General features: G+C 38.3%; 1 protein-coding gene across 4 annotated transcripts in view; it reads left to right on the forward strand.

Annotated features, from left to right (window-relative positions):
* LOC138948631 (endophilin-B1-like) overlaps nucleotides 1–16,120 on the forward strand; it is a 41,573-nt gene extending 25,453 nt beyond the window's left edge. For 3 of the 4 annotated variants that reach the window (XM_070320197.1, XM_070320198.1, XM_070320200.1), the window contains 5 exons: nucleotides 559–648; nucleotides 1,849–1,949; nucleotides 4,544–4,561; nucleotides 7,853–8,078; nucleotides 14,314–16,120. In XM_070320197.1, coding sequence (XP_070176298.1) covers nucleotides 559–648; nucleotides 1,849–1,949; nucleotides 4,544–4,561; nucleotides 7,853–8,078; nucleotides 14,314–14,421 — 543 coding nt within the window. In that variant the 3' untranslated portion in view covers nucleotides 14,422–16,120. The remainder of the gene's footprint in view (nucleotides 1–558; nucleotides 649–1,848; nucleotides 1,950–4,543; nucleotides 4,562–7,852; nucleotides 8,079–14,313) is intronic. The other variant, XM_070320199.1, reaches the window with a different exon arrangement.
* Nucleotides 16,121–26,143: the final 10,023 nt, after the last annotated feature.

Consider the following 26,143-nt stretch of genomic DNA (forward strand, 5'->3'; position numbering starts at 1 on the left):
GTCTTCAGGACTTAAGTGCTCCATAATTCCGTCTAATCAAATAAGTCACTGACAGTCTGACTGACACATTATAGGGGTAACATATGGGAAAGGAGTGGATTTGGATTGCAGATTTAATCTTGTTAGTGTGTGAATATGGAAAAATTTGATGACTGTTTCAAGGGTGCATCTGGGTTTCGGTTATTCAATTACTTTATTTCAAATACATGTAGGGAGTAAGAAATTGCAGCTTTTTTTCAAGCAGACATTTTCTAATATCCTGGTCAAACTATCACACAACCATGCAGTCATGAACTGTCATTTTGCACTCTTAAAATACTAGTATTTAAAGTAAATAGATGGCACATTAAAGCTTGCACATGCAGACTGATTAATTTAGAACATCACATAGTAATGGGTACAAATATTGTAATTGTTTGAAAGTGTCAAAAAAAGGTATGTGATTCTGTTCTAGAAGTGTCACGTGGTGCTTTTTCCTTTATGTGTGTTTTTGTCTGTGTGCTAGTTTTGCAGATAGGTAAAGCATATACAAATACATGGTCATTTTGTCTTTTGCAGGCTGAGGCAGACCTGCGCACAGCACAGTCAGAGTTTGACAGACAGTCGGAGATCACGAAGATCCTCCTGGAGGGTATCAACAGTACACATGTGAGTCAAATAATAATTTGCTAGCTACGTTTTATTGCTTTTTGAAGATGTGCGCTGGAAGCGACTGAGTTTTCTCTGGTTGCGAGTCATCATTACACCCCCGGTATAGGGGTGTGTATAGGTTTCACTGGATGTGTTTGTTTGTTTGTGTGTTTGTGTTCGCATATAGATCTCAAGAATGAACGGACCGATCGTCACCAAACTTGGTGAACAGGTTCTATACATTCCTGAGACGGTCCTTACAAAAATTGGGACCAGTCAAACACACGGTTAGGGAGTTATTGGTGGATTAAGATTAAGAGTGACATATTAATGGTCAAAGGGAAATAACCTTCTCAGTTGGTGGCAGTGAGAATGGGTGCAGTGAGAATGGTTATTTCCCTTTGACCAACGGGGGTGTTTTTCCTGCCTCGAAGGAATTTCTTGTTCTACTTGAATTGTGTCTTTAGGTGTGCGAGAGATCAAGAGACGAGCTAATTGCCTTGAGGTCTCATTTGCTGCAGTGCATTAATTAAATTACTTCTCCAAATCTTTTTGCTTGACTCATAGATTGTGCTAGGCATTTTCCAAAGCAGAATAAATCCCTCACCGTACCTGTTAATTCTTGCTTTTACGTGAAGTTGCCCCTCCGTCATACAGAGCAGTTCCAAACTTGAAGTTGAAATTGGCCAAAAATATGATTACATAGTGTTTGTGGGGATGACATCACAAGTAAAATAGAACCTGCTGCTTGGTTAATGACCCTTTCTGGTATTTTCATACTTACGCCAGTAAAAACAGACCAATTTAACACACAACAGATCCACAAGGCCATAAATGTGATTCGGGAGGGGGGGCCGGTAGCTCAGTTGGTAGAGCACTGGACTTGTGATCGGAAGGTCACAGATTCAGGCCGGGGCGGACACGGGTCAATTTTATGTGCAGACCCAGAGACGGAAGCCATGTCCCACCCCCGTGTCACCATAATGGCACGTACAAGACCTTGGTCATTCTGCCATAAGTGCAGGTGGCTGAATACACCTAAACACGCAGACACCTGGGTAGCGCCACTCCGTTGCTGCTTGCTTTTCACTGAGAGGAAGCGACCCGAATTTCCCAGCGATGGGACAATAAAGTCATGAAAATGAAAAATGAATTCCAAGTCTTAATCTTAGCTGGTCAAGAAGGTGAGGAACAGTCGTGTGTGATATCTGTGTGCAGGCCCATCACCTGCGATGCTTGAATGACTTCATCGAGGCCCAGACGAAATTCTATGCACAGTGTCAGCAGTACATGACCGACTTGCAGAAACAGCTGGGCAGGTAAGCTCCATAGGAATTCCACTTGTTATGAGGTGTTGCAGGTATAATTATCTGCTTCTGTGCACATTTTGAGGGTCAAAATGATTTATGTTCTGAACAGACAATTTTGCTTCCAAATCAAAGGTATAATGATGTTTGGAAAAAAAGCGTCTAAGTTATGTTGTTTTTAACAAAGAAAAAAGGACGAGGCTGTTGTTTTTGAGTTTTGTTACTGATAAGTGTGTAATAGTTTAATGCACATTAACTTTATGCGCCACCCACCTTTTAGGTTTTGCACACATGTCCATGCAGTCGATCAAATATAATGAGAATATTGTTTATGCAGAGTTAAATTGCAAATCGGCTTTTCACAGTTCTGTATGAAACACGTACAGCTTGAAACATCATTGCCTTATACTAATGCTAATAGTAATACACAAGCTATATATATGTTCACTCTAAACTGCAAGTCCGCATGTTTATCACAATCATAAGAACTGGTGCAGAAAATGCACCACCAGGATATTTGTTGCAACAAGATTTAGCTCTGTTCTAAGCAAGGCAATATAAATAAGTTGCTCGACTTGTTCTTCAAAGCATTTCAGGAGGCCTGGTTGCTGTTGTATGATGCAGTTTAAACTAAAACATTCAGTTCAGTTTAAATCATCAGTTAAAATAAGTTTGGCTGCCAGAAACTGGTTTCTGCTATATACTAAATAAATGCCTTGGTCCAGTAAAAAGATTTTGACATGACCATTTTAAATCCTTTTTTTTTTTTTTTCCTCTGAGCGAACGACGAATAAGAAGAAAAAATCTTTTTTTTTCTTCCTGTTTGGTTTTTATGATCTTAATCATTTAAAGGCTAACCACTATTTTAATGAATCCAGTTCCAGTGCACTTTCAAAACTCTACCCACAGCCAATCCCTCAATCCCTGACCCATCCACCCACCCATGCATCTACCCACCCACTCCCATGTGCACAGAGGTCATGCTAGCTTGGGAACACCTGCACACAGCTAGCACAAACAAGTCAAAACTAATTGTCATCATTTTCACGAGTTTTCATTCACAAGCACCTGGGAAATAAATGTCATGTTCCCCAGGCAATAAATCGAGGTGGTGAATGGGTTTGAGCTTTCAGGTGAAACGTGGATTGTCAAAGTAAAAGCCAATCAGGCTGATTGTTTGATGTGTGGAACCATCGCGGCTTTGGATTTGTGTTTCCGAGGACAACGATTGTAAGCATTCACTCTCAAAGACCAAATCAATGTTGATAATTACCGCGGCGACTCATGGTCAATTTGCAACTTATCTCTGTAATCGCAAAATCCACAACGAAAAAGTCATAAACACTTAAAAAGAAAAGAAATATGTTCAACACTTACTGAACTCACACGTATGATCGCAGCTCTGTAAATTTTCAGACTGGTAGAAAAGCGCCAACAACAAGGTTGGCGTGTTATCTCGAGCTACTGTGACGATGCTTTGTGGCCCGGAGTTGGATTCTAAAAATTCGTCTCCCTGTTGGTTATTGTGCATTTTGTTGAACAACCAAAATGATGACAAAAACGATGTTTGGTGGCTTGTTGTCAGACCAGCATTTTGTTGTTGGTCCTCGGGGAGCATATCGCCTTTTGTCTCGTATTTATCAACCGCGGACTTCGGCCTTGGTCGATAAAGATGAAACAAAAGACGATATGGTCCCCTTGGACCAACAAAAAAGCTGGTCTGTCAACAAGCCACCAAACATCTTATAATATCCTGCGGGAAAAAGAGGACATAAAGAAAGATAAAAACAAGGAAACAGAAGGAAAAAGAACTTGAGGCTGCATCAGAGAATAACCAGTGAAAAAGCTGGAACAAAGTTGTGAACGCTTGGTTGATATATTCCGATACGTACCTTTAAATTTTCTTATCAGGTCAGATAAGACAATGAGATTGATGACGATTTAATTCCTACCTTCAAGTTTTCTGATCACTGCAGATTATAGACAAGGAGATCTGCAGTTAGCTCCTGGAGTGCTCGTATATAGGTCATTTTGGCAAAATGTTCACTCAAATGCTTGAAGAGTGACCAAAATGTATCAGTGATGATGGGTTTTGTGTGAAGAGTTTCTGTTCTAGCATGACCTCGGTCCATTTTCTTTGAATACATCTATCCAGTTTCTCATACTGCTTTTGGGAAAAGGGTTATCTTGCACACATCTGAAAAATGATATTAATCTACAGGGCAAAGTTGAAGTGGAAATATTTTTTGACAGCTTGCTAAGCATAATTTCATTAAATAAAAGTATACAGTTTTGGAGATTTTGTAGGTAAAGCTATTGAAATTGTAAATACTGATGAAACATTGCAGTTGTAATCAAAACTTTCATTCTCATTTCTTGAGTGTGCAATTTAAGCAACTCGGGTGACATAGTGTGTATTTTTCTTAATTTCTACACCAATCAAAATGTGCCTGTTTTTTCCTCACAAAAGAGTTATCTACAGTCGTGCACAACGTCCCAGATCAGGCAAGATCATGTGCATGAGAAAGTTGTATAACTCAGTGATCTTTGCTTATGGACAAATTCTACAGTTTAACACAAGTTTTGTGATTGTAATTTTCTTGCAGCTCACTGTCTACTTCCGAGTAAGGTTGTTGATGTTGTGTTCTTCTATTTTTAATTCAAGATGTATATTACTTATATCTGTAGATTTGCATTATCCGAGTGTTTCAATGGGTCTTGCTGTTCGGTGTCAGTGTTATACTTTCAGTTGGTGTTATTTTGCGTAGTGTAGGACTTCATGTAATGTTTTTTGTTCCTTTCTGGATTGGGAAGCACGCGTTAACTGCTGTGTTAGATACAACGGGTATTTTCTTTGAGTTTGTTTTACTTCTTGCCTGCAGTCTTTGCAGTTGCAGTTGTTGCCCTTTGAATAATGGTTTTTTCATATTTTTATTTCCTCTTCTTGATTTACAATTCCTGCAAGCAAATCCGCTTGAAAGTATATGATGAGTGCAACATTTAATATGCCCTTTTCTTTCAAGCCATATTTTTAGTCTATCATGTGAGATTGTAATATATCAAAAATCTCTGCCCTTGGACCCATCTTTTGTCACATTAAAAAAATCAAACTGTCAAACTGATAGTGCTTTTTTCTTTTTTTCTTTATTTCAGTTTTGAAATTATAGGGTACGTGGTTCTTGGAAATGTGTTCATTTTACTTTCCGTTGGTGGTGTTATATACAGTTTTCAGTATTGTTTTCATTTGTCTGTTGCTTTTACTCTGTTGATCTGTTGATCTGTTAAACTATGCATCAATTTGTCTGCCCTACTATATATGGAAGTGAGCTAATTAGCTAGTGCAAGGTTGTTCAAATTGAGAAGGGGTCAAAATGGGTTCAAAAATAAATTGACACATTAGGAAGAAGTGCATTAATTATGATCTCTTTGTGTGAAATAAGACGTGTCCTACGTATACGTACTGCATTCAGATGATAAGTTCACTCACTGCAGCTTGAGGCAGATTTCAGTTATGTTTCTTCCTTTCCTTGCTTTTGACTGGAGAATTTTTATCTTCATTATTTTGAAGTCTCATTAGGTTTTCATTTGCTGAATACGGGTGGCCGAGTGGTAACGCACTTGCGCTCGGAAGCGAGAGGTTGCGAGTTCGACCCTGGGTCAGGGCGTTAGCAATTTTCTCCCCCCTTTCCTAACCTAGGTGGTGGGTTCAAGTGCTAGTCTTTCGGATGAGACGAAAAACCGAGGTCCCTTCGTGTACACTACATTGGGGTGTGCACGTTAAAGATCCCACGATTGACAAAAGGGTCTTTCCTGGCAAAATTATATAGGCATAGATACAAATGTCCACCAAATACCCGTGTGACTTGGAATAATAGGCCGTGAAAAGTAGGATATGCGCCGAAATGGCTGCGATCTGCTGGTCGATGTGAATGCGTGATGTATTGTGTACAAAATTCCATCTCACACGGCATAAATAGATCCCTGCGCCTTGAGTCCGAGTCTGGAGATACGCGCACGATATAAGACTTCATATAATAATAATAATAATGAAAAAGAGGTTTGATGTGGGCTGTTCTTGCTTTCTCCTTGCTTTATGTTCAGTATGTTCTTGAGCAGATATTGTTCCCCCCTCAAAACCACTATCGTGTATTATCCTTTGTTATCTTTCGAGTTCTTATCGATGATTTCTTCAATCCCACCTGTCAAGTTTTGCTGTTGGTATTCCTGTATTCCTTCCTGGATCAAGACTAGTAAGAGTTGAAGAAAAATTAATGTACATGAAAAAATGCAACAGTGTTTAGTTTTGAACTTAATGATATACGATACCGATACACGCACAGCTTAGCGGGAACCTTATGAATAGTTTGACGTCAAGTCACCGAGACAAACTTCGTTCTCGAAATTCTATGTCGGTTTCTGAGAGACATGCAGAAGAAGCAACAGAAATGTTTATGTGACGAAGTATTCGCTAAGTCTTTTTGAACTTTGTTTTTGCTTTTGATGTCAGAGATTTTATACTTTGGAGAGGGTGTCAAGAAGCTTGTTGAATCGATGACGTTTGTCTTTAAGGATTTTGAAATAAATAAAGAAAGTTTTAAGGTTTTAAGGTATGTTAGTTGAGGATTGAAAGCCCAGATAATTTATAAGTTACAGGTGTTTGTGATTTTAAGTTTGATGTTTGTCTGTTATGTGTGCCAAGACCCTGTCCTTGTACTGTTTTCTCATCGATGATGTTCTCGTAAAGACAGTAAAAATCTGCTCTGTTGATCATAATACTGTATATTTTGTTGTGCTCTGAGGATACTGAAGATGACTCGCTTTCTTTACCTATTTTTCTGCCTCAGTTTTTGTTTTGTTTTACCTTTTTGATGGTTCTTCTTGTTGTGTAACAAACACAGTTCAGTCTCTTTGTTTTGACATTCGTTTCTTTCAAGAAAATGTGTACCACCACTTTTAGTCTTGTGGTACATAGCAGTTAAAAAGAAGAAGATTCGGTTTTGTTTAAAATTATGCATTATTGAGGGAAAACCACACCAATTGCCATACATTTGAACACTGATTGGGATATTGCTTTGAGGCTAGCTTTTTGGAATTGTTTTACTAAGTTTACCCTTGTAGCGGACACTGCAAGCTTGATACGTGTATTTCGTTTTACCCGATAAGCATTTCTAACAAAAGCTGAGAAAACTGCTTATTAAAAGTTGTGCACTGTTTGTAGACTCACAAGAAAAAGCCTTCTTTGAGCAATTTTGTGTGACATCCTTTTTTTTATGCAACTACTGTTTTGCAAGAAGACTACCTTTTTATAGATGTGAGGCAACATGAGATGGATCCTTGAACAATGTTATACAGACACTGGATTGCCAAAAGAGGGGTAGGGGCTGGGAGGCATTTAGGTATTGAGAGGAAAAACATTTCATTTTTAAACTGACAGGGATTTTGCTACAGGCTAGGAGATTGTACATCTCTTCGACGTTCAGTGCAAGCTTCATCTCTTGCATGGATAAAATCAGAGGCAAACTTCAAAATGTCATAAAAGTAAAAGAGACTGAGCTTTGTCGTTACACAAAGGACCAAAACCTCGAAGGGCAGTGCTCCACATCATCTTCTTAATGTTTAGAGGTATTTGATACCTCTTGATGAGAAAAGGAATGGACATTCATACTTCCTGCCAACCCTCCACCCCCCAAAAAAAATAAATCAAGCTTTTTAATTTGACCTCTTGTGCTGCGGAAAGAGATCGACACATGTTCATACTTTCTGAATGAAAATGTGTTCATTTTATACCCCAACACCTAACTGTTTATACCTGATTTTTTTTGCATCAGGGGGTACTAAATGACCTCTGATTGTAGTGATGTGGAACACTGGGAGGGCGCATGTTACGTTGGCCGGGTGCCTGCCTGTCGTTTCAGTTACAATGTCAACTCCAGTGCGGGAGTCCCTGGCAGCACAGTGGGTGGTGGTGGTGTGGGGGCTAGCGGTGCTGGCTTGAACAGTAGCAGTAGCGCCCCTTTGCGGCCCTCAGCGCCACCGGCCATTCAGGTTACCGCGCCATCCCCCACAGAGAAAAAGCAGGCCCGAGTATTATATGACTATGATGCTGCCGACAGTTCTGAGTTGTCGCTGCTAGCTGACGAGGTAATTTGACTTTTTCACTGACCCCCACCAATATGCCAATGCCACTAAACATAAACACACGAATAGATAGAATTTAGAAGAAAAAATACACAAGGGAAAAGAGAGAAGAAGATTTTAACAATACAACAGAATGAAACTGAGACCCAACAATAAATGTCTTCACACAGTTGACAAGCTAAGCTTTTATGGACTAAACAAAGCTAACTGCTTGATAAACAAAGCTATAGCTGTTGCTTTATGCTTGGTGCTGAATTCGGATTGCCGTGCATCTGTTTCTGTGCCTGCTTTTGTGTAGCTTATGAGGTACTGCCCGCTTGGAAATTTTAAGATATGTAGGCATTTTATGTTTGTTTTTTCTCTATGTTTAAAAAATAAAAAAAGTTAAGAACAGAATCTTTGGTTATTTGTTGGACGCTGGTGTATAAAGTATCATGTCAAAAGTTCAGGGGATAGTTTCTTGTATTAAAATTAATTGAAAAATGAGTTACATGGTGAGTCTTATGAAATGGTACATATCCCTGCTGCTCCTATGTATGAACTGCACTAATTCATCGTTGACTTCAAGGTCTTTTGAGAAAACTTACTAGGAATAGAAACTTAGTAAGTCTGATTGTTTTAATTTGTTCATGCAGTTTATTTCTAATCTTAGAGTACTCTTGATTATTATAATCAATATCACTTCATTTTCTTCTGTCACTGCATTGTCTGACTGAATTCAGTTGAACCTGTTCCTCATGAAATACAAATTCTGCATGTGAACTTAAGTTTATTGTAATAAAGATGCTCTATTTCTAAGAAATTGATATACATTTTCATGAAATTAACTTTTTGGAAAGTTTGGAACTCCTTTCCTTTTTAAATCTTTTTGTTTTTTATTCATAAACAACAGCACTTCACTTTGTTTGCAAGCTGTCCGTAAAACGAGATGTCCTTCTGTAGCAGGTTCAGCTGTATTTAGATGTACCTTACTCTAAATGACCAGCTGAGGCAGATCTGTTCAGACTTATACATACGATACAAGCATCTGTCCACTTGGATATATAGTCGTGAGGCTGAAACAGCACAGAAAGCAGCTGGGATTTTGAATTTGTGTATGAGCCAAGTAAAAGTTAGTTAAGTATTCCAAGAAAAAATGTTGGCGGATTTTTGACAGTGATTTATAAAATGGTTTCAAGAAGAAGAAAGTTTTTTTGTGTTTTTTTTAAACTGGCAGCATGTACTGTATTTCACCCAGCATTTTCTCCATATAATTCCCCATAAATAAACATGATCTATTTGGCTCCACCTCACTCACATCCTGTGTGAGCTGGAGTTACTGTCAAACCGAATTTCTTCCCTCCAGGGAGCAAGTATTTGCTTAAGATTAATACAGTTCCATGTTGCATAGCTTGACGAAAGGAATGTTACTGAAATGCAGGTCAGAATAATGAGTAGGACGTATATATGTTACAGTTAATCTGTGAAACCAGGGAATACGTGTATTAACTAAACTATTTTAGGTAATACATGAATTAACTGGTTTTTTCCGTCAGTTAATTCATGTATTACCTAGTTAATACACGTATTCCCTGGTTTCACAAACTAACTGGAACATATATACTTCTCATCAATGGTTCAGGGATCTCTCTTCTCCTTTGTGTTCTTAATTCTTGTCAACGGGGCAAAACTGGCTTTTATTTAGGAAGTAGGATTTAAACAGACATATCATGATCAGTATACAAGAATATATATATATCAAATATCAAAGACGACAGAAATGTATATCACATAATGCTTTGTTTTTGCCCATATCTTTATTCAGCCCTTTGCTTACCTGCCTATTATCCCCCTTTTTCTTGCACATTTTAGGAGTCGAAACCTGTACATTTTTCATCTTTTCGTGCACATCCTAGGAATGTAAATACCCCCCGCGGGTTAGGGGGAGTCCCATATTGGTTGGGACGATAAAGAATTTACCCGATGCTACCCAGCATGTCGTAAGAGGCGACTAACGGTTCTGTTCCTCCTTTTACCCTTGTTAAGTGTTTCTTGTATAGAATATAGTCAATGTTTGTAAAGATTTTAGTCAAGCAGTATGTAAGAAATGTTAAGTCCTTTGTGCTGGAAACTTGCATTCTCCTAGTGAGGTCATATATTGTACTACGTTGCAAGCCCCTGGAGCAATTTTTTGATTAGTGCTTTTGTGAACAAGAAACAATTAACAAGTGGCTCTATCCCATCTCCCCCCTTTCCCCTATCCCATCTCCCCCCTTTCCCCGTCGCGATATAACCTTGAATGGTTGAAAACGACGTTAAACACCAAATAAAGAAAGAAAGAAAGGAATGTAAATAACTAATTATTTTTCTTTTCTTGCACATTATGGGAGTTAAAACCAGTGCATTTTCCTCTTTCCCTGCACATTATAGCAGTTAAATTACTGTACATTATTCTCCTTTTACTGCACATTCTAGGAGTCAATTTAGCACAGCAAATCAGAGTACAATATTTTAGCTTAGTTTTGTTTCATTTATAACTACTTTTTGAAATGCGGGAGTGTATGTATTGTATGTATAAATGCCAGGATACAGAGCACTATTTGAAATGTTACATGCACTTTGTGGTAGCATTGTTTATGATTTCATTTTAAATGGCTGAAATGTTAGCTTCAAGACTTGAAGAACCTTTCTTCCACGTTATATGCACTGAACTAGTGGTAGTACACCTGCACTCACTGCAATCTTCATTGTAGTGGCTTAATTGACTAAAGTTCCCTCTGAGGAAAACTATGTACAATATAATTAGGAAAAAGGGTGAGAAAAAAAGAATAAGAAACCTTAGTTTGCAGTCGCCAGTAACAATCAATCTTAATAATAAAAGAAACATGGCATTAACAAATACTGGCTATATCCCTTTTCCTCAATTCTGCTAACAGTGTGATTTTTTAGATATTTTTGGTAAACATTTAATTGTGTCCTAATGTCTCTATATTTTTTTTTCTTCTTTTCGTTTTTGTCTACATACAAGGGATCAAAAAGATTTCACTTTTTACAGAAAATAGATGATTTTTTCCATTATTTAGTTGAATTCTGCCATTTCCCTTTTAGTGTCGAAAGGGAGAGAACTTAAATACTGAAGAAGGCGAATTATGCAAGGAAGGCTTTGTCTCCCTGTGTGTACCCCACCCCATATCTCTTTCTCTCTCTCTCTCTCTCGCTCTCTCTCTTTCTCTCTCTTTCTCTCTCTCTCTCTCTCTCTCTCTCTCTCTCTCTCTCTCTCTCTCTCTCTCTCTCCTCTCTCTCCTCTCTCTCTCTTTCTCTCTCTCTCTCTCTCTCTCTCTTTCTCTCTTTCTCTCTCTCTCTCTCTCTCTCTCTCTCTCTCTCTCTCTCTCTCTCTTTCTCTCTCTCTCTCTTTCTCTCTATCTCTCTCTTTCTCTTTCTCTTTCTCTTTCTCTTTCTCTCTCTCTCTCTCTCTCTCTGTCTCTCTCTCTCTCTCTCTCTCTTCTCTCTCTCTCTCTCTCTCTCTCTCTTTTTTTTCACACTTTGCACGACTTTCTCTTTTAACTTACAATTTTATTTTATAGGCTAGCTTCAATACACAGAGAGATGCAGTATATTTAATAATCCTCTGAGAAAAGACACGATACTCCTTGCTTTTTAAAAGTAGAAGCTTTTCTAAGTAAAATGTTAATAATGTTTGAGCACACGGCCCTGCAGTAGTTCTTCAAAAACTGGTGTCTGCTTTTGTGGTGTACGCTTTTGTGGTGTACGCTTTTGTGGTGTACTATGTTAAACCTGACTTTTTAATAGTCATATGCATGCATGTTTCTAACATTTTGATTTCGCTTGCCATTTTATTATGAATGTGTTCTTCTGTTGAATGTTGCACCTGTATGCACACACATTGTTTTGTCAAGCATAAACAGATTTTGCTTTCCCCGGTAGATGTCAGTGTTTAAGCAATTAGGTTAAATGTGTTTGATATCATGTGTTCATCGGAACATTTTGCAGCTATAATTACATGAGAATGAAGTCTTACACTGAAAGGTATTGTTTATATTGGTAGACTTTTTCAAATGTATGCAATAGGAAGCCTCAAACTTGTAACTCTGAATTATAGTATGAAAGCATTTGAATAGTAACATTTCAATTTTAACAGCATGCAAACAAGATGGCTGGCTGGCCATTACTGTTTGAGCTTATTCCTATCCATATTCACTCACTTATTTTATCATTTATGCCAGTGTTTACAAGAATGGTGTATCTCTAAACGAATAAAAAATAATAATTTAAGACTGACTGTGTTTTAATATAGCATGCAAAGAAATGACTCACTCAGCTGTATGTATGGATTTAAGTCCATTTCAGCGGATATTAATGCAACAAGGTTCAGGATTGATCTCAACTGCCCCTATAGTATCAAACTAAATTTCAGAAATGTTGGTTCATACTGTAAATATCAGGAACATTTTTTCATGGATGCATGCGTTCATGCATGCATGCTACTTCCACAACACCTTTTCTCACTAATGAGATACAATTGCTGTCGCCTTGGGTTATTCTTAGAACACAAATAATGTTCAATCATTTAAGACTGTCATCACCCCCCGCGGGTTAGGGGGAAAGAATTTACCCGATGCTCTCCAGCATGTCGTAAGAGGCGACTAACGGATTCTGTTTCTCCTTTTACCCTTGTTAAGTGTTTCTTGTATAGAAATATAGTCAATTTTTGTAAAGATTTTAGTCAAGCAGTATGTAAGAAATGTTAAGTCCTTTGTACTGGAAACTTGCATTCTCCCAGCAAGGTAATACATTGTACTACGTTGCAAGCCCCAGGAGCAAATTTTTGATTAGTGCTTTTGTGAACATTAGAAACAATTGACAAGTGGCTCTATCCATCTCTCCCCTTTCCCCGTCGCGATATAACCTTCGTGGTTGAAAACGACGTTAAACACCAAATAAACCAACAAAGACTGTCATTATGCACACTGGTATGTGGCGACTTTTGACAGTAAATAGCTTTGACATCTGACTGATACATTTTTAGCGCTACAATCGTGCCAAGAATGCCTCAAAACGATTTATAATGTTACTGTCGCCTGCCTATTTTGACGTAATAAGCTATGCAAGTTGCAACATTCTAACTCGTTTATTATCGGTACATGCGGCTGACTTTGTAATGATCAAAAGAATGGAACATATGGAAGGAAAAGAAGACAAATGTTTTAAGCTATATAAAAACAAATTTGATTTTAAGACTCGATGAATCTGGGGATGTTACCTGTGTCTCCAACTTCTTCGATACATACGTATGCAAACAAAAAGGCCGGGGTACTGCAAACATAGTGTGTACGTTTATAGACTTACATTTGGGTTTTACAATTTTATAAATGAGTGTACATGTATTTCAACACCTTGTACAAACTGAAAACGCAAGCCTTCTGGTAATTCACAGATCGGACTTGTTTTTAACAAGATTTTATATTCATTTGCGGTTTTTTTAATGATACATGCGTTACTTATGGTTCACAAGGAAGTATTCTAGAAGATGAGCAATCTATGCCTATAGCAGAATGCGCATGTACATGCTATGTGGGAAAACAGATTGCATGTTTTCATAGTCTACAGGCTACTCTGTACTGCCAATCAATATAGTGGATAATACAATACACTACCGATGCATACGTTACCGATGGATGGGAGGGGATTATTGAAACTGAAAATTGAACTCAGAAAATAATGAAAGGTATGTGGAAGTGTACAGAAAGAACGGTCCTTTTTCGTGAAAAACCATATCAATGTTAATTGTCGGTGCTAGTTAATTTTTCATCACTTTTGACATGGCAATTGCACCTCATTGCTGAGAATGGGGGATAATCAGTAAAAATAAAAATATATATATTGCAAGATGCTCGTGTTGCGGTGGAGCGTAACATGTACGGTTTTTGTGATAACACAGAAATCAAACTTCTGGTTTCTGTCTGCCTGTAATGTGACAACTGTTCTTGGATAGTGGACTCACGGGATTAACATTTTGGATTACTAAGACTGTTTGAGTTAATGTTGTAGATATAGTGTCTTTTGTTTACCGTCGCGATATAACCTTCGTGGTTGAAAACGACGTTAACACCAAATAAAGAAGGAAAGTCTTTTGTTTCAGCGAATTATTTGTATAAATTACATTTGAGGATTAAGTTAAGGTTGAAGGGTTTGAGTTAATACTGCTTGAGCTAATGTTCTTGTCTGTGCTTTGTTTCAGCTAATCATGGTTTACAAGGTGCAAGGGCTCGATCCTGATTGGTTGATGGCGGAACGGAATACGCAACGGGGAAAAGTTCCTGTCACATATTTAGAAGTCTTGGAATAGTAGTGTTTGGATAGTTCTTCCATTCAGTTCATTTAGTCTGTTAGTCATCATTTGTTAACTTCATTGTCATTGCTGAAAACTTTGCCATAGTTTTTTTCCCTCTTCCTTTAACTTTAGCTTAATACATCATAAAATGGGAATCTTATTTGTTTGGGTGGTTGAGCTAGTCTCACAGGTATTTGATTATTTTGCTTATATTACTTCACATAATTTTTTTTTATGTGACTCTGTTACTTTGCTTCATTTATTCATTCATTCAAGATTTGAAATACCTAGAGGAAGTAACTTTACTGTTTGTAAAGATTTTAGTCAAGCAGTATGTAAGAAATGTTAAGTCCTTTATACTGGAAACTTGCATTCTCCCAGTAAGGTAATATATTGTACTACGTTGCAAGCCCCTGGAGCAATTTTTTTATTAGTGCTTTTGTGAACAAGAAACAATTAACAAGTGGCTCTATCCCATCTCCCCCCCTTTCCCCGTCGCGATATAACCTTCGTGGTTGAAAACGACGTTAAACACCAAATAAAGAAAGAAAGTAACTTTACTTCGAGGTATCGTCATGAATTTTTACCTCTGATTCCTATTTAAGGCCTGATTCATTGCAAACATCATGTTCATGTTGTTCTTATAGATTGTGGACAGCTGGTGAGACTGTGGGATTTATGTTTGAGACTAAACAAATTAACATAAGCAAACTTGATTTGACCATTGAGTTATTAAACTTCCTGTTTCCATTTTATCTGTGGGATTAAAGTTAGTGATGCCAATTGAATCTATATACTGTGAGCCTTTTTGTTGTTGTTGTTACTGACAGAGCTGATGCATTGTTTTCTTAAATCAATTAAAAAAAGACAGTATTTCGCCTTATTTCACTTTTTCTTTTTACATACATTTAAGCATGGCGGTGTCTGTTACCTCATGGTTTTCCTCATGTTATATCCACACATTTTTTCTTCCATCTTGCATAAAATGTAAATCCAAAGACATTTGGAGACTGACTATTCTTGACAAGGCTGCATGTCTGTTTTGCAGTTTAATGAAGTTTATTTCCATAAATTTTTTTTATATTTGTAGACTGTCTTTTTGTTGAACATTTGTTCTGAGTTCGTCAACAATGAGTATGTTTGATAAGCATGCTTTTACATTTTCATAATTTATATGACTCAGTTTTTCATGGTACATGTACTTGTATATATACACTTTGCAATTGTACAGAATTGTTGCTATATGTGTATGTTTTAAAGGCATCCATTGCTCCACTAGCAGTTTTGAAAACTTTGACCCCACCAATCTGTTAATAGCATTATCTGACAGTTTTGTGGGAGAGGTACATTTGTGGTATTGTTCAAAATTGACTTTGTGTTCCCCCTTGGTTTTTTTTTGTTTTTTTAAAGATTTTCTTGGATTGCCAAAAAAATGTTTGCCTTTTTTGTTGCCAATAATATGTACAGAAATGTTTGTTTTGGTGATTGATCTGTTAAAATGGTGATAGCATTTTGATTGTCCTTTGGTTGGTTCTGTATCCCAGACTGTCTCTTTGATTTGAGTACATGTACATGTATTACCATTATTATGCATCTTATGTGTTGAATTTACTGTCCTTCCAGCATTTCCATCATCTTATCTAAAGTTAAAATGTTAAAGCTTGAGTTGTCTTTCAATCGCTGTCTCTTCTTCCTTCCTCTCTCAGTTTTAATTTTTTTTTAAATGTTTTTATTTTATTTTTTTCTCACGTTTTCTGCGTGGTAATGGTTCAAAATTAAAATTAGGTTCATACCTCGATCTGTTCAGAGCTCAGGCAAATCAACTTGAATTAACATGCAACACTTTCTACCTTATCTACTTGTTTTTTGTGTGCCTGTTTGCACCTGTACAGGTAACATTCTTTACCTTTATTATTATTTTTTTGTTTTGGACAACGTGTAAATACAGAGTTCCTGAAATAGCCTTAGTTATAGTCCTGATGTTAGAGTCAGTCTTTTCCATTAGAATAATGCACATTGTTAGATCAAAAATAGATGAAAATGTCATGTCTCTTTCTTCTTGGTGGTAATCTTGACTAATTACCTGCACCTTAAAATTGTAGAATCAGCAGAGTGTAATTTGCAGAGCAAGGATATACTGTTTGTTAATGTTGCCAAATAGTAGCCACAAAAGAGAAACTGTACTGGAAAAGACAGTAAGAGTTTTTGTTATCACCATTCTAGAGCGTACAGTTACAGTACAAAATAGAACCATTTGTTGCAGATGTCACCAATAATGAACTCAAGAGATATTAGAAAAGCCAGTGAGATAGAGATGACAGTATATGTAATTTTAGGTGCCAATGGTGTTCCCTGTGGCCTATTGAAGTTCAGTTCTGTTCAAATAAGGATACACATTACATGACTGAAATAAAGAGGGCTGTTAAGTCTTTTTTGCGTTTACAGGTCCGATTTGTTTTAGTTGTCATGTCTTCCACTTTGTTTTTTAATCTAAAGTTTGTTGTTATATTGTTTGTTAAAGTTTTCCTGTGCTTTATCTGAGATGATTTCTTCAAGTGTCATGTGTTGTTTTGTGTGTGTTTGTTTTGTCTGTTTTTCTTTTTCTTGTCATTGTGACAGCTTGTACAATGAGATGAAAATCCTTTGTGGGCCTTGTTTGCAATTGTTTTTCTTTGGCTTGCAATCCATTCCAATATTAGTCTGTACTTATCTTTTGAAAATAATTTGTTGCATGGGCTTTCAGCAATTTAATTCATTATTTAGTTGTATTGCTACTTTGACTGAATTCAACCCAGTCCCGACCCCTCCCTATACCCTTTCTAAATATGTGTCTTTTTTTTCCCTTCTTTTCTCTCTTCTTTATATTTCTTTTCTTTTTCATACTTATAATTAAGGATGTGTAATCTAGATCTGCAGACAAACAGACGAACTGACAAACAATACAGAGCATTTGATCGTTTTCTTGTAAAAAGCCAAGGTCACTGTGATTTTTAACAACGAGATTCGTGGAAATTAAATTGAATTCTGTTTCCTTAAAAAAAAAAGTTGTTGGGCTTCTTCAAATATTGTTCTGGTTTTTTTTGGTTTGTTGTTTTGCAAATGTGTAAATACCTTGGTGTTAACAGATGCTTCTCTATCTTGTACTCAGAGAGTATACATTGTAGCAAATTAACTTGAGAGTGTGGCCAAATTTTGACTTTTTTGGGAAAAGTTTTTTTGCTAGTATTTAAAGAAAGTCTGTGTATTCTGTGATCAAGATCATTAAAGTATCTCCTGGCATGGTAGATTCACTGGTGTTCATTGTAGTTGATTGTCTTTAGTACAGGTCAGTACCTTTTGCACCCCCCGCGGGTTAGGGCGAAGAATTTACCCGATGCTCCCCAGCATGTCGTAAGTGGCGACTAACGGATTCTGTTTCTCCTTTTACCCTTGTTAAGTGTTTCTTGTATAGAATATAGTCAATGTTTGTAAAGATTTTAGTCAAGCAGTATGTAAGAAATGTTAAGTCCTTTGTACTGGAAACTTGCATTCTCCCAGTAAGGTCATATATTGTACTACGTTGCAAGCCCCTGGAGCAATTTTTTTTGATTAGTGCTTTTGTGAACAAGAGACAATTAACAAGTGGCTCTATCCCTTCTGCCCCCTTTCCCCGTCGCGATATAACCTTCGTGGTTGAAAACGACGTTAAACACCAAATAAAGAAAGAAAGAAAGACAGTACCTTTTGCTGATTGAGAAACCTTAATGGTTGCAGTGGCACAGTTCTTTGGAAGAAACTCCCTCTCACAGATCAATCTAGTCCTTTGTGTTCATTGCAAGAGTGCCAACAAGAGCACAGAGCAATTCACAGAGTAAGCTGGTAGCGAGTCCATGGCAAAAAAACACAATGCAGCAACAGCTAATTTACACCTAGGACCTATTTCATTTTGAAAGTGTGAGTTTGAATATAAACCAGCGTGGGCAACTTTAACTTCCTGAAAATGTGAAGCCTTTTAGTGCATGTCCACCAATGCCAAGATTTGTCTCCTGGTGCAAAATAAGGACTTTGGTCGAAACGGACTGTGTCACTTAGCAATGACTGTCTACATTATAGTAACAACTTGAGAGGTAGTCGTACTCCTGGGCCAAGGTGCACAAGAAAATTACCAACCGAGTGGGAGCCATCCACCGTGTTGGATTGGTGGAAATTGAGGTTTGTTGTGATTTCAACGAATCGGACATCGCCGTTTGTTCCCTCCCGTTTGGGTGGCACCCGCTTTTTGTTCATGCACCTCATCCCCAGCACCCTGGTAGTCGTTCACTAAGGCCAAAAAAAAAATAGGTGTGGTTACGGTAACATAGCAACAAAAAATAGGGTAGGAAGGTAGGCAATCACTTGGTTTTTTTTAAACTTTTTTTCTAATGTGTACAAATTAAACCTACTTGACAGTGAAATAAGTGTGCGACTCGGGCGATTTTGCTTTCATTGCGTTTTCTGCACTCGGTTTTTTTTTGTTTTTGTTTTTGTTGTTGTTGACAAATGTAATAAAAAGTTATAGGGTCGGCCCCTAAAAATAGGGTAGGTCGGGTTACCGTAACCACACCTTTTTTTTTTAGGCCTAAACACTGTGCAAATTGTGTGTCATGTCATTTCATGTGTGTACTTCTTTGTGAAGTGTAGTACAGAGTCTCTGTAGCAAAACATTAGTATATGTTGCAGAAATACGCCTCTTCTAGCATTATGGTTAGAGTTTACTTTTGACTTATACTCGATGAATGTTAGATAATGGCGTACAATGAACATGGTCAAGTGCTGGTAAAAAATGCTTCATCACACAGTTTAGCCACTCGCATCATAACCCACCACACAAAATACTTAGTCTGAGAAAGTGCGAGGCAGCATTCCTGTTACCTTTAAGAGGGGGGGGGGGGGGGTTGGTTGCTTTGTATAACTGTATTGTTCGATCTGAAATGTCATTGATACCCCAAATAAACACAGGCCGTAACGTTGTCACACTAAATGAAATTACATAAAGAAATAAAGAGAAAGTATACTTGTCAACATGTGAATTTTTCTTAACTCAGGGGTTAGGCGCAATTAATTGTAAAGCAATAGCTCGGCCCATATCTATCCCAGTTTCTACATCAGATTTGTTTGTGTATTTTGCAATATATATTTTCAGTGAACTGTATACAAACAGTATAGACCTTGTCTAGTCTTTTGTCCACGTAGATGATGGGAAACTGAGTGACTAGCTGTGTCGGACCTAATCGTTGACGAAGAACGCACACACACAGAGATTATAGATATATGTTCTTTAATGCTTAATCACTCTAGCTTTGTTTTTGATTAGACAGTATTTAATATAAAGCTTCTTTTTTCTGCATGGGATAATGATGTTTATAATATGCAAACAAAAAAAGGAAATAAAAGATTTAAAAATCCTCAGACTTGTTGGAATTGTTTTCTCTCTCTCTCTCTCTCTCTCTCTCTCTCTCTCTCTCTCTCTCTCTCTCTCTCTCTCTCTCTCTCTCTCTCTGTCTCTCTCTCTCTCTCTCTCTGTCTCTCTCTGTCTCGCTGTCTCTCTCTCTCTGTCTCTCTCTCTCTCTCTCTCTCTCTCTCTCTCTCTCTCTCTCTCTCTCTCTCTCTCTCTCTCTCTCTCTCTCTGTTCTGTGCAGAAGGGATGGACAGAAAAACATGTGTATAACACACACATTTATATGCAAATGCCTGCAAAACGCGTATAGGCAGAAGTACACTTGTGCACACACACACACACACACACACACATTTTGCCAACAATGAGCAACCGACCTGAAATATTCATACTGTAACAGGGCATAGGAAACGTGTTTATTTCAATTTGCTAATGTCACTGGTGAAACCTGAATAGACAGATACGCTACAGCGAATCACCAGAAAAAAACCCATTGATTCTGATCATGGAGCGGATCTTTCAGTTAACAACGCGCCTTGAAATAGCGACTGGTAAAAATGGTCTCTACTTGTTCGTGTCAAGAATGATTCCAGTCATTGGTTAACAGCGTAAAGCAGTTTGAGTGCAGTTTTTGATTACTCAAGAACGGGAGTGAGTACTTAGCAGTAACCGGCACGGTTGGCCTAGTGGTAAGGCGTCCGCCCCGTGATCGGGAGGTCGTGGGTTCGAACCCCGGCCGGGTCATACCTAAGATTTTAAAATTGGCAATCTAGTGGCTGCTCCGCCTGGCGTCTGGCATTATGGGGTTAGTGCTAGGACTGGTTGGTCCGGTGTCAGAATAATGTGACTGGGTGAGACACGAAGCCTGTGCTGCGACTTCTGTCTTGTGTGTGGCGCACGTTATATGTCAAAGCAGCACCGCCCTGATATGGCCCTTCGTGGTCGGCTGGGCGTTAAGCAAACAAACAAACAAACTTAGCAGTATTATACTAGGACACCCGATATGATCAAGTTACTAGAAATAATAACTGCTCCCTTGGAGAAATAACTACTCCCTTGTATTAATAACTACTCCCTTGGATTCATAACTACTCCTTGGAACAATACATACTTCCTCACAATGTGCAAGATCGTCAAATGTAAGCAAAGGTAGATTACAATTGAATTTGCCTTGCTTCAACATATTTTGCGGTGCGTGGAAAACTAAATTGAACAGTCTCTCCAGGGGCGGGTGGATTATTGGGGAGCATCTCGTTACTCCCCCGTATCGTTACTCCCCTGGCTTGTTACTAACCCTAACCCTAACCCTAAGGGGGAGTAACGAGCCGGGGGAGTAACGAGCTGATCCCGATTATTGCAGTATAAACCTCTGTTTTAGATCACAACCAACATTATAGATTAAACAAAATTGTATTAAACTGTAATCAGTAGTGTTTGATAAATGACTGATGGATATATAGATAGACCCATCGGCTGAATATTAAGGCACACACAAACAAAAGCAATAACTACAAATCAATCAATAAATAAATTGATAAGTAACTGAATGAATCAAACATAATCCCGCTCAAACAGATACAATGAAAGCTTCGACCCTGTCTCCATCTGTGTCTGTGTGTGTGTGTGTGTGTGTGTGTGTGTGTGTGTCTCTCTCTCTGTCTCTCTCTCTCTCTCTCTCTCTCTCGCTCTCTCTCTCTCGCTCTCTCTTTCTCTCTCTCTCTCTCTCTCTCTCTCTCTCTCTCTCTCTCTCTCTCTCTCTCTCTCTCTCTCTCTCTCTCTCTCTCTCTCTCTCTCTCTCTCTCTCTCTCTGTGTTTACATAGAAATGAAACCTCTCCCGATCCCGTCCTTTTCATCAATAAAACATTTTAGCATGCACGGTTTGTTTGACTCATGCAATCAGCCAGATTGCTCTGAATCTCTGATATCATATAGCTATAGCTGTAGCGGCCTTAAGCGCAGTAGATGTCACATAAACTACATGCGTAATAATTTAGTTCTCCCAGAGTTTACCAGGTCGAGTTTGTTGATCCGTACAAATGCTTGTTCATTGACTATCGTTATATAATATGCGTAGTTAAAGCCACCTACTTGCTCAAAACGGGATCGTATGATGCGTTAAGCTTTCAGTTTTGAAATCCAACAGAACTAACGTGGTAATCAAAGTTCATTTTAAACCCTCAGGTACTTAAATGTTGTACATTTAGTACTCTTTATATCTGTCAAAATAGATTCAAGACAATCAGACCACTATGATTTTGTGAGCAAAATAATTATTGGGGTTTGGATGCATACTAACAAACAGCGGAGTTACACTCCTCGGCAAGGACGCACTTTTTATTCAAACAGTAAACTCCTTTACAACGAATATTTGACACGTGCAAACGACGGGGGTCCACTGAATATCACGTGGTTACCGATAGTGACCCAGTATTGCGTGAGGTTCGATAGAGGGAAGGAGTTTCTGTCGGAAATCAAGAAGTCAGTATGAAGATCTAATTAATATAGATCTATCTTCGCGAAAAAATACTTCATTTGAACATGACTAATGGTCAGCTTACCAAAAAGCGTCGACGTAGGCCTAGTTGGTTTTTTAGTTGGGTTTTGTTTTCTTTCTTTTTTCTGGGGTCCTTTTTTGTATATATATAATGATTAATAATTGGACCAAACATTTTTAATCAAAATGTTGTTCCGGCGAAGCAACTCACCAGGCCCGATGGCTGATTCTTTACGCATTATCTTGCAAAAATAGGTCGAGATCGATATATCGTTTCTACTGCGTCAGTTGAAAAGATTGATCATTAAAAATAGGAGCGGATGGCCAACACGTTAAAAACGCATGATTACGGTGACTTTATGGGAATAGTATAAATCATTTAATGTGCGATATTCGCCATTAAGTGCTGTGTTTATGGGAGAAATAGGAAACGGAATTATGTTACACGGAGAGTGGGTTAAGATCAGATACACTTCCCGAACGAAACGAAAAAATAGAATATATTTAGAGAAAAAAACACGCCCAAGCACTCACACACGCATGCACGTCGTGTTTGACCCATAGGGAATTTGTTGAGTATAAATATTGCGGTGTTTATCGTTAATGGGATGGCGTACGTCAAAACCCCATGTGGAGTTTGTGAAGGAAGTTTCACAGTGTTTTTTTAATTTTATTTGTTATCCCTTATGACATGTGGAATTTTGAAATAAAAATGGTTCGGTGTTTATTCTTTATAGGATGGCGTGGGTCGTGCTTCACATATGGAATTTTGATTTTGTGTGTGTGTGTGTGTGTGTGTGTGTGTGTGTGTGTGTGTGTGTGTGTGTGTGCAGTGTTTATACCTTGACGTGGGTCGTGCCGGTGACATAATTGTTATCTGCAGAGAGGCCACTGAGTAGAGAGTTTATCTCCACGACTCAGTGTTTACTTAGGACACTTCTTCATTCAGTATGGGTCGTACAAAACGCATACCGTCCGCACCGCGTAGCCTATATTCTTCTTCTTCTTCAGCGTTCCAGAATTTTCTGGTTACGTGTGACTGCTCGTTTGCCCATTTGGGTTCCCCACACTATACTCTAGTATAGTCAGCTTCACTCCGCTTTCGTTGAGTAGGCATGCTGGGTATTTTCGTGTTTCCATAACCCATCAAACCCTGACATGAAGGATCTTTTCCGTGCGCACTTGGTCTTGTGCTTGCGTGTACACACGAAGGGGGTTAAGTCACTAGCAGGTCTGCACATAAGTTGACCTGGAAGATCGGAAAAATCTCCACTCTTAACCCACCAGGCGGCAGCGACCGGGATTCGAACTCACGATAACCGATTAGGAGGCCGACGTCTTACCGTCGGCCTGTATTCAAATCCGGTTAAGGTTAAACAAATCAAGAAAACAATCACAAATACATATACAATATATACAATACAATAACAAAACAAAACAAAAACAACAACGAGCATGCAAACACACTATCACACAAATAAACACTCCACCACAACTCTCGTTCAAACACACTACCACACAAATAAACACTCCATCACAACTCTCGTTCAAACACACTACCACACAAATAAACACTCCACCACAACTCTCGTTCAAAAAGTGCTGCATTAGCGTGGAAATCCATTCAATACACATCAGTTGTGATTTATTATTTTTATCCTTATTGTTATTGCACTCAGCGGCTTCAAGAGTCAGTAAACATCCAGCAGACTGAATGATTTAAATAATATAATAGGTACTCTTACAGCGTGGGCGAAACTACGTTTCGGATTATTATTGTAGGCGTATCATGAATAAGCCCAACGTGTTTGTGTGTGTATGTGTGTGTATGTGTGTTTATGTGTGTGTGTGTATGTGTGTGTGTGTGTGTGTGTGTGTGCGCGTGCGTGCGTGCGTGCGTGTGTGCGTGCGTGCGTGTGTGTGTGTGTGTGTGTGTGTGAAGATAGAAACCTGAAAAGAAAAAAAGGCACAAACGCACAGACAACGAATTAACGGATGAACAAACCAAAAATGTAGGCAAGAGACAGACAGACAGACAGACAGACAGACAGACAGAAAGTCAGACAGACACACAGACAGACACACAAATAGCGACAGAGGGAAACTCTCGTACTGAAAAATATATTTGATTGCTATTGGCTTTCTACACAGCTGCTTACAATCGCCTTTCAATTTGTCAACAAAAGAATTCATTAAAAACAAGACACGAGTTGTAATACACCTTTTGTCACAACTAGCACACACATACACATTTTAAAAGTCGCCACAAAAGCCAGAAACTAATCAATAATTCTGTTCTCTATGGTATTTGCCCTCCGCGTGACAGAAACGAGCCATGCGTAACGCCTTTTTCCTCCAACCCCAGTGACACGGACGACTTGTTTTAAAGATATCTTACTACGCGAGTAAATAAACATGTAAACCACCACAGATCTGGCTGTTACATTGGAGAAGACCAAACTTCTGCTTGGACACATACCAAGAATCAACAGCACTCCTGCTTCCTGCACAGCGTGGGTGTCTGCTTATTATATTTAGTCAAGTTTTGACCAAATGTTTTAACGTAGAGGGGGGAATCGAGACGAGGGTCGTGATGTGTGTGTGTGTGTGTGTGTGTGTGTGTGTGTGTGTGTGTGTGTGTGTGTGTGTGTGTGTGTGTGTGTGTGTGTGTGTGTGCGTGTGTGTGTGTTAGTGTGTGTGTAAGTGTGTGTGTGTAGAGCAATTCAGAGTAAACTACTGGACCGATCTTTATGAAATTTTACATAAGAGTTCCTGGGTATGATATCCCCAGACATTTTTTTCATATTTTGGATAAATGTCTTTGATGACGTCATATCCGGCTTTTTGTAAAAGTTGAGGCGGCACTGTCACACCCTCATTTTTCAATAAAATTGATTGACATTTTGGCCAAGCAATCTTCGACAAAGGCCGGACTTTGGTATTGCATTTCAGCTTGGAGGATTTAAAATGAATTAATGACTTTGGTCATTAAAAATCTAAAAATTGTAATTAAAATTTTTTTTTTACAAAACGATCCAAAATTAAATCCATCTTATTTTTCATCACTTTCTAATTCCAAAAACATATAAATATGTTTATTCGGATTAAAAACAAGCTCTGAAAATTAAAAATATAAATATTATGATTAAAATAAAATTTCCGAAATCGATTTAAAAACAATTTCATCGTATTCCTTGTCGGTTCCTGATTCCAAAAACATATAGATATGATATGTTTGGATTAAAAACACTCTCAGAAAGTTAAAACGAAGAGAGGTACAGAAAAGCGTGCTATGCAGCACAGCGCAACCACTACCGCGCTAAACAGGCTCGTCAATTTCACTGCCTTTTGCACGAGCGGCGGACTACGGTCATTGTGAAAAAATGCAGTGCGTTCAGTTTCATTCTGTGAGTTCCACAGCTTGACTAAATGTAGTAATTTCGCCTTACGCGACTTGTTGTTCCTTTGATTGTTCAAGAATCTTCACCCGAAAGCGGCGTATGGCTGCCTAAATGGCGGGGTAAAAGCGGTCATGCACGTAAAAATCCACTCGTGCAAAAACACGAGTGAACGTGGGAGTTTCAGCCCATGAACGCAGAAGAAGAAGAAGAAGTTCAAGAATCAAAAACAAGAACGGTCAGTTACTGGAACGTTAGCTGCCTATCTGTTTTTGAGGTTAGGATCAACAGACTGCAGGTAAGAAGAACAAGAACAAGATCAAAATTAAAATATACTCATCAGAAACATGGGACAATAAACGACGAAAACAGAAGACCGGTTTCGAACAACAGTTTTTGACGGGCGCATAAGACATTGGTCTCCTAAT

The sequence above is a fragment of the Littorina saxatilis genome, linkage group LG15, assembly GCF_037325665.1.
Source record: "Littorina saxatilis isolate snail1 linkage group LG15, US_GU_Lsax_2.0, whole genome shotgun sequence".
Taxonomy (NCBI): Eukaryota; Metazoa; Mollusca; class Gastropoda; order Littorinimorpha; family Littorinidae; genus Littorina; species Littorina saxatilis.